Source organism: Bombus vosnesenskii, unplaced genomic scaffold, assembly GCF_011952255.1.
Source record: "Bombus vosnesenskii isolate JDL3184/JDL3185 unplaced genomic scaffold, Bvos_JDL3184-5_v1.1 scf7180000013263, whole genome shotgun sequence".
NCBI lineage: Eukaryota > Metazoa > Arthropoda > Insecta > Hymenoptera > Apidae > Bombus > Bombus vosnesenskii.
Window position 1 is genome coordinate 6541441 of NW_022882923.1, and position 9463 is coordinate 6550903.

General features: G+C 36.4%; 1 protein-coding gene across 2 annotated transcripts; it reads right to left on the reverse strand.

Annotated features, from left to right (window-relative positions):
• Positions 1–1357: 1357 nt before the first annotated feature.
• LOC117233066 lies at positions 1358–7132 on the reverse strand. 2 transcript variants are annotated; one of them, XM_033493004.1, is made up of 4 exons: positions 7080–7132; positions 6026–6229; positions 3509–5337; positions 1358–3089 (listed from the first exon to the last, which is right to left on the reverse strand). In XM_033493004.1, exons 1-3 carry the CDS (start codon positions 7095–7097, stop codon positions 3511–3513), a joined length of 2049 nt encoding a protein of 682 aa, XP_033348895.1. In that variant the 5' UTR covers positions 7098–7132; the 3' UTR covers positions 1358–3089; positions 3509–3510. The 2 variants fall into 2 exon arrangements, with proteins under 2 accessions (XP_033348895.1, XP_033348884.1); XM_033492993.1 differs by having other exon boundaries at positions 3509–5472.
• Positions 7133–9463: the final 2331 nt, after the last annotated feature.

The window sequence follows — 9463 nt, forward strand, 5'->3', positions numbered from 1 at the left end:
GTGATTTGTTTTTACATTACTGCGATAAGTTCTAGTATGTACGTAAAACGTCAAAAGTAAAATCCTTCGTAGAATATGGCTCGTACACTCTCTCTTGATATTTTATTACACGATTGTTAGCTGAACTCGAGGACTTATCAAGATCGTATCTGATCCCTGCGAATTCTCCTTTCTTCTTCTTTGTCCTGTATTCCTTTGCTGATCGTGCAGACATCTGTGTATCGTATATACATGCATGGCAAGACAATGAACTACCCTATCCATTGCAACTTTCCATCACCAGTGAAGAGGAAAGTCGATGAAAGGAACGGTCGGTCTAATTAGACGGTTTTAAGAAACGAGCTGTTCCTACGTGATCTGTGCTAAACCGTACACGCGCTATTGGCACTGTTCACAGGATACCGGAAGTTGCAGCTTACAAAGCATAGGAACACCGTCCAGTTGGCGAATATTTCTGTCTCTTAACGACAACCTTTCACGTGTGCATCCGGTTGCCACGCCGCAGAAAAATCGAAAGGTTGCCTGCAGCCGCATGAAAAAAATTCTTTCCTCTATTACACACTGCTAAACTATTCGTTTCCGTTCTATTTCTGAATAAATGGCCCGTTATTGTAATCATAGCTGTAACAATTTTACGATATTTGTCGAATGCCCGCGAACGTTCGAGAGTAATGAAGTGAAACTTTTCCGAGTTCATGCATGGGTACGTTTGTTAAGAATATCTCTGTAACGAAGAAAGTCTTTGATGTACATGTGTTCGTGCTTTTCAATGCCAAAGTAATGATTGTTAATAAGTCGAAAGTTGCTTCCAATCGTAATGTGTTATTATTGTTTTAATAAAAGTATTAAAAGTGGTAGTTGTAGAAATTGAATTCAAACGTCAATAACACATTTATACATAGTAAATGAAATTATATGTATGACTATAACTGGAAATTACATTTTTGTCTTAAACGAGAAAGTGTTGTTAAAGAGAAGGCATGCTTGAAGAGTAAAGGAAAGACTCATGAAACGTTCAGTTTCAGTAATTTTATGGTAATCACAAAATTCTTAATTTTTTAAATCTAATTATTGGTTTATCTCGATGTCTAATTTCATATCTAGTATTCATCTCAGAAACGATACTATTCGCCAACGTGTTTCTCTATCAAAATATTAAAGATTTTGCTTATTATTAATTTGATTTTTGATTATATAATTTTATTAAGTATTTTATTTAATTTCTAACAGCTTTTTAAATACCTTTATTTTTCTGCAAATAACTGCGATAAAATGACAATCTCACTCGTTTTAAAAGATTCACTTGTTTACAAATATTTGTAGCAAAAATCATTGTTATAAAATTAATAAACCCCTTTGCAATTTTCATATTATATCACAATTTACCACACGATATTCCTTTTAGAAGATTGAACTTTTGCTGCCACTCTTACCCTAAACGGAGATCATTTCATCAACTTCTAGAGAGGAATTTTTTCCATACACTGAAACTTTCCCGGAGCTGTAACATGTCTCCATCCGGAGATTTGGTAAGAAGCAAGAGAGTACAGAGTACGTGGAAACTACGTGTAAAATCCCATGATGTACACCCCCGTCGTGTGGCCATCGTACCAGCAATGCGACCGTCTAACAAATACTAGTTCTCGTATCCGACAGCAAAGTGTCGCAATCCGTGATGCTAATTACCAACAGGTAGACACGTTATTATTCTTTCCTGGTGCGCTGGCTCTCAGAGGCTTGTGAAATGAATTCTCACACCATTCCATCTACCATCTAACTCGTTTTATTTCGATACGTATATTACACTAGTTTTGTATAACATTATATTTACAATACGAAGGCTAAAGGATGATACTGTTTGGTGATTCCTGTACGTTCAATATTATGGTCAATATTGTTAAAATGAATTCTAATATTGAAGAGAATGTTCATTATTTTGATTTATCAATAATTTAATATTACTTGTATCTCAATAGATCATTTTATGTTTTATAAGTACTATTCTAGTTCATATAGTAGTATGTACAAGTATTACAATTTATTGAATTTATATATTTTGAAGCGTTATTGATCACTGAATCATTGATAAAAAACATGCACCATGAGTTTCACGTCATTTTCTTCAATTAGTACACTTTTAAGCAAACATGGAACTAGTACTGTTATTTACATCTGTTTATTCGCGTACCCCTCGCTTATCCGTGGATAGACATCGAAACTACAATACAATTTTTTAATGAAATTAAAGAAGAGTATTGTAGACAATAGTCAAAAATGATAATTTGATAAAAAGCAAAGCAACGAACTTCCAGGAGATAAATTAAAAGCTAGAATATTTTCTTTGTCTGAATAAAAGAGAAAACTTTTTAAATATCATACACGATATCGAATATAAATTTTCAGCGTTACTAATAAACTTCCAAAATCTTGTAATTTATACCTAATAAATTTACACTCACAGTGATATCGAACGTACGCAATCACCATTGAGCTAAATTAGAATACTTCCTGCTCAGTGCTCTGCTGGTAATGCTACCTGTTCGTCTTTGGAAGGTCTATGCTATAATTCAACGTGACACACAGGGTGAAATGTAGTGAGTATAATGCAAGTATATGCAAGATCAACGTAATCGTCGAGTGTATCGAGCTGACCATATATACGTTCGTCTAATTGCATTAGTGTCGAGGCGACTTAAAAGTAGCGACGATCCGACTCGAAAGGAAATGAGCGTTGCGAGATAGTTGAAAGTTGTCGTGCGGAAAATCATTGGACGAACACACGTGGGACATTTCCCTTTCCGAGAAGTCGATTCGTTTCGCTGACGATTCCAGTTTGTTCCGTGAAAACTGTGTCGCCAGTATTGTGCCTATCGATGTTGTTTTTCCTTTATTCTCACGCTCTTTTGTACACGCTCTTCATTAAAGAAAACGATGATCTCCCACCCAGTTCTGTCGTAGCTATTGTAATTAAGACTGTAACCACTCTTGCTTCAAAATTATTGACCGTTCATTCGAGAAAGGAAGATTAATTGGCGAGGAAGTGGTAACCTTGCAACTTGTCACGCTTCTCCTATTGAATCGGAACGGGTCTGAAATATCATTTCATAAAAAGAACATAAATAGAGTACTAGCAATAAGTTTGAGAACGAATCGAGTATGTAGAAAGTTCTACAGAATTCTTTAATACTATTTCTCTTGTACCATAAGTGTACTATAAATTTAAACTTCTTTTGATTTTATCTCTGCTATTACCATTAGACTGTGGATTTTTGATGCATTCGTGGGAAATTTCAGAATATACAGAAGAAACAGTAATGTGCAAATAATGCATAAGACATTCAAGATAGTATACTGATCCTAATATTTAGTAGACGAAACAAATGTCTGCATAGATTCCATTTCTTCAAATGCGCTCATAAAAATATGAATTTACATGATATCCGCAGCCTAATTATCATTCCATCGCGTCAAAGAAATAAACTTTAGAAAGTTATCAAAAGTATCTAACCGTTACATTTTCTTCTTCATCGCCTCTTTCTCTTCCTCATCTTCGTCAGTGATGATCTGTACACTCCTAACTGGTCCAGTCTTTCTGTACCTCGAAGCTGGCGTCGTGGTCGTCATAACCGGAGAAGAAACCATGGGAGGTCTTTCGGCGTTAATTGCCAGCTGCAACATCCTTAACAACAAAGCTTCTCTGATAGGAGCAGGCAATATTTCCTCTCCGTCATCAGCTACTTCTTGCGTGTAGAACTTTTGCCTATAGACCCTCTTTGTGTATCTTCCATCGCTGTAATCCTCGTACTGTTGAGGTTGATAAACAGGATTCAAAGCCCTGGTATACACAGGCCGTCTAACAGGCACACGATCTCCATATTGAAGAGGAATTTGCTGATCGTAACCGATATCCGGTCGTGGTGCGGTAGATTGATAGCCTGGCTGATAAGAAGGATACGGCTGTTGATCGTACAAGGCGTCTTCTAGGTAGCTTTTCGGATAAGAAAGAGCTTGGACGCCGTACTGACTGACGAGCAATCTTCTTAACAATAATTGGAAGTCGCGTCTGCTTAGAGGTGTATTAATTGGATTTGGAGGTTCTGGAGGTAGAGCGATAGTACTGCCTCTGTAAGAATATTCAGGAGTCGTTTGGTACTCTCTTTCATCCATTGCGTGAGTGATCGCAGGCGCAACGGGTCTCAAAACGGGCCTGGGTCTTGGTTCAGGTTCTTGAAAGATTACAGGCCGTGGAAAAGGTCTTGGACGCATGTATCCTGGCGCCATAGCGACTCTCGGCTCTTCCTCTTGCTCTGGAAGAGGATTCTCCGTCAGGTAATGAATATTTGCATCCGTGGTTGTCGAGTAAAGCGGCTGTTGGCTCGGAAGAGGGCGTAATAAAATCCTGTTGATAGAAAGTGGTCTGTAAGCGGGGTCTTCTTCGATGTTCTGTTGAGAAGGAACTAGGATTCTTCCTCCTGGTAGTTCACGTAGAAATTGTTCAGGCTGTTGTCTAACAAATATAGGTTCGGTACTTTGTCGTAGATATTCGCGGTTTTCGGGCACTCGCGCTGGGCCTCGAATCAAAACCGGTTGAGGCTGAGTACGTTCCTCTTGAGGCGCCTTCGTCTCAGCTTCGTAAACTCTGGTATTATCGTATTTTACGTTTACGTTTTCGAACCTCGATGGCGCAAGGTTCTCCCGATTAACGTAAACTTTTGGTCTGTCGATTCGATTAGGTGAAACGCGTTGCAGAACCCTTGGTGGCGTAGTTGTGGTGAACAAAGGTCGAGTCGTGGACAAAGATCCGCCATAAACGTCGGAATGGTCGTCGCTGCTGCCTTCTACGATCGGGTTAGGTTTCGTAGTCTCTTCTTGCAACTGTCTTCTTAAATTATTTCCACTCGTTACTTTACCATCGTCTTCCTTTTCTACGAAGTCGTCAGAGATCGGTCGAAGATTTTGCTCGACCGGTCGTTTAGCGAAAATGATTTTTCTATACGTGGAAGTCTTGTCCTCTGTACTTGGTCGATTTATCTGCGAATCTTCGTCCTCTGTGATTTCTTCTTCTATTACCAATGGCCTTTGTTGGCCATTGATCACGAAACGCGGTCTACTTTTTCCGGTTCCTTTTAAATAATGGCCAAATATAGTCTTCGGTTGTTCCGTAGTGGTTGTAGTTGTAGTTGTTGAGGTCGTCGTTGTTTTTCTATTTCGCGGTATCGACTGAACCACCGATGATTTTGTGGACGCCTCGGTAGACGAAGGATAAACGACGCTTGGCTTCTTGGTTGTGGTGGTGCGATTTATACGCGGAATGCTCTGTACGACGGACACGTGTTCCTGCAATGGCGACACGGTGGTTGCTTTAAATCCTGTTCCGTTAGAGGAAGAGTACGACACCCTTTTTATTTCGCCGTCCGCGTCGACGAAACCGAACGTACCCTTGATGTTGCCTAGAACGTCACGACTCTCGACCTGACAATAATTTCTTGCGTTCAGAAAAATTACCGTTGATTGAAGTTTTTTTGGAAATATTTTACAAGTAGAAGTTAAAAAGAATTTTCGAATATTATATTATATTATTTGATTTTTTTTTATATTTGTTCTATTATAACTAGATTTCTCCCTTTTTTTAAATATCATAGTATAATATAAAATAATTAGCATTACTTCCGATTATCAATGTACATCGTGCATTTTCAAGTTTTCTGTTTAATACATCTAACCTATTCTATTTACTGCATTACCAATGTTTCAAGAGAATTCTATAAATAAAGTATTGAAATTATTCAAAGAAACTATATTCTTTACGTCCGGCAATTAGAAAATAAATGCTATTCGTATTGAAAATTTAACGATGTATAATAATTTGCTTGTGTAAACGCTATATCTTCTTTCCAGTGAAGTACTTAAGATACGGGACGCGTAACATACAACGATAAATTGTTTGTACAAGTATTAAGAACGCAGAACGCCCATTACATGCCTTTCGCATTAAACGGTGCAATAGCTATTACATACATCTTACCTTGAAGGATCCGTCACCTGCTTCGTAACCATACGTGTAAGAACCGTCTTCATTCACTTTTCTGATCTGTTTCAAGATCGCTACCTGCTGATCGTGATGTGTCTCAGATGTTTGCTGATCCGTGACGTTCGAGCAGCCTGCGGTAGCCAGACAGAAAATTGCCATCAGAAATGGCGTCATCTTAATGGCAGGAGGTGATGATCTCTACAGGCAGAGAGTTAAAGATGATTAATTAGTTGAATATTTTATATTAACGTATACACTATTAACTTATTTCAAACCGAAGCGCATATTGTTACGTGTGAGAAATAAATATATTCTGATATTAAAAAATATTAAAAATTGACGATTTATTAGAAGCATTAGATTATACTTAAGTACAATTAAAGAGTTCTAATTGTTTTATGCACGGCAGCAGGTATTGTCTCAATTACTTGTCGTGCAATTTCAAATACGTCATTATAATCCGAGATCATCCATTTCATAGAATTTTTAAATTTCTAAAGCAGACTGCGGATGTTTATGCATTTGTAAAACAATAAAAAATGTAAAAATATACAGATTGCATATAAGATACAAAAATATATAAAATATCCACCAAAGAACAAATTTTTATTTAGTTCCTATCTCTTTAGTTGTGTTCATAAATTTGCATAAAAGCAACTGTAAATTGGCCTAACCGTCTGCAGTCTAGTAATTCAGGATAGATAAAAATGAAATCATAAAGTCGCGAAGTTGAACTAGATAAACAATGAATTCACACCAGAACACTTTTCACTGAATGCAAACGCTATAAATGAGATTTATTTAAAGAGATGTCACTTGCGACGAACTATGAAAACTGTACACTAGATAGTGAAACGATGCACTGCGATATTCACAATCACCGAGAATCCACAATGAATAATATATCCAGGGTTTCGCATCGTAATTAAATTTCGCTGATTTGTAATTAGCGTTGGTAATTGTTCGATAATAATCAATCGATAGCCCGATATAGTGAACACGTTGCCACACTGATCGGCAAGTCGTGAGTGTTTCGAGGAGTAAGTACCTTGTAACTGGAAACCATGTTACCGCAGATGCGGTGAACGTTCTTAATATCGTGTGGGGTGCCGACTGCCGTTATATATAGAGTGGCACAGTATACAACCACCACCCTTTTCACCATAGACTGCTCTCTAGCAACGCATTCAACCTTGATGACCCCTAAACGTTTGTTACGGAAAGGTGTAATATTGAATAACACGCGCTAATCGAGCATTCTTGACTTCGGAATTGGAAATTACGTAACTTTCATTCACTTGGCATTGGGCTCTTACTTTTATATGTAGCTCTATTTAATTGGAGATTAAGAATTGGAAATTCAATCTCTTCACGATTGAATCTTCTGGCTACGAAGAAAATTATTTCTTTATTAATTATTAATAACAAAAGCACACTTTCGGGATGTTTTTGCAAAAAAAAAACATAACGATCGGTAAGGCTAATTTTACTATAGATGTTGGTAAAATACGATAAGAATAATAGGAATTTGTAAATTTAATTTCAGTATTAAATATAGGGTTACAATTAACATAAAATTAGAAATAACATTCTAGTGATCTTAAAATCTACTTTTTTCTTTAAAAAATATTTCAACGCCAAATTACATTTTACGATTTACAATTTATTACTTACATTTTAATTTCCCATGTTTTACATTCAATTAACTTATAGACAGAGCTTATATTTGTTCACACAGTTTAAATCTATTTTCTCCATACCTTCCACTTCTCTGTGCTCTTTCACTTTGTAAACTAACGTCCAATATCTCGTAGCAATAAATGTAGCTTAAATCATTATAAATGTCTCTACAAGAATGGCTTATAAGTTTTCAGAGGCAATTATGTTCATCGTACATAACTCCACCTAAACTTCTCTACTGCTCACCTTGTAAAAATATATCATTCATAAAATCTACAAATATTATTAATAACATTTCAGTGAATCTTCTTCTTTATCATTCATCTCAAATTATTTTAACTGAGGTACTTTTTGGGTAAAAAATACACTTAATACTTACATACATAAAAAATACACTTAACATATATATATTTATCATAGACATATAACTTTTTTTTCAAAAAGTTTTTTAATCATAAAATCAAACGAAATACGTTTGAATGAGATATTAAAATATCTAATTGGAAAATAAAAACTAAAAATTAGAAAAAGGGGCAAACAACGTAGCTATATCTCAATTGATAGTTATAGTGGCTCTCAGGAGGCTTGCTCCTTTTTATATTCACAAAATAAATAAAAAATTCATGATAATTCTACTGATTTTCTACTAATTCGATCACTTAACTAAAAAATACATTATACGCCTTATTCAGGAATCTCTTTCTATATTAATTATACGTAATGTAACAGAAATTTTCCTAGGAAATAATAAATCTTCGAAGGAAAAGAAGAATGAAACAAAAACTCGTAGGTTCGTGTCGATCACGATGAAAGTGCGCGTAAACCGTCAACGAGAAAGAGCGGAAGTTTCCTAGCAGGTGGTGGTACAGAGACGAAAAGGAAACGGCGACGACAGAATAGAACGCGAAGAACTTTTGGAATCGCGGGGACATGAGTGAAAGCCACGTGGGAGTTCGCGGCCAAGCAAGAACAGCAGTAGACTGTAAAATCTGTAACAATAGTTCCCATAGTGTGCAACACTCGTATTGTGGTATTCGAATTCTATTCTAGACACTCCCACAGGACAATTATTACATCATGCAATTTCCTCCAAGTTTCGTACAGAGTCTCTTTTCTTTTTTGATGCCACCTTGATATGCCACATCGTGGACCTATCGGTTGTATATCTCCATCTTGGCCCCTTGTTGTTCTGTCTCTCGCAGATTGTCATTGTATTTTCCCCGTCGTAGTTCCGAGTCATTGTTATTCGGAATTTTAAGATAGTTGCATTGCTCAACTTCGCATTTGCGATTCTGATGTCTGTCAGTACACATATTTACGCGTAATGTACTGTTACTTGCAAAAATATTAATTGTTCAGTACCCTTTCGTCCTCGGAGCGAAATTTTTACTCTTGTCAATTCTGCATTTCCATTTTACTTGCTAGGATATTCATCTTTGTTTTTGTTTAATTGCTAATGGAGGAAATGACGCTTCAGTTTCACTTTTTGTCTTCCTTTTACATGGAGATATTAATCCTTTCTCGCAATGCCTATGAAATGCCCATGCCTATGAAATCTTTGATCTCCCTTTCTGATTGCTGAGAATGCGAAGATTCGATTCTGATCACATGAAGCAATATTACATTTAAGTTTCATATAAGATGCACCATTGTTACATTATCTTTTTCTGTTACGGAGTAACATGTATGTTTTCTGATACGGAGCGATATTTCTTGATTATTTTGTATAATACTTATTTGGTAATAATTGAT

Bases quoted from the DNA above. Each gene is read 5' to 3' on its own strand.
- LOC117233066 (XM_033492993.1), bottom strand. The intron at 5,473-6,025 runs GTAAGATGTATG...AATTATTGTCAG, and splicing joins CAGGTGACGGATCCTTCAAG to GTCGAGAGTCGTGACGTTCT.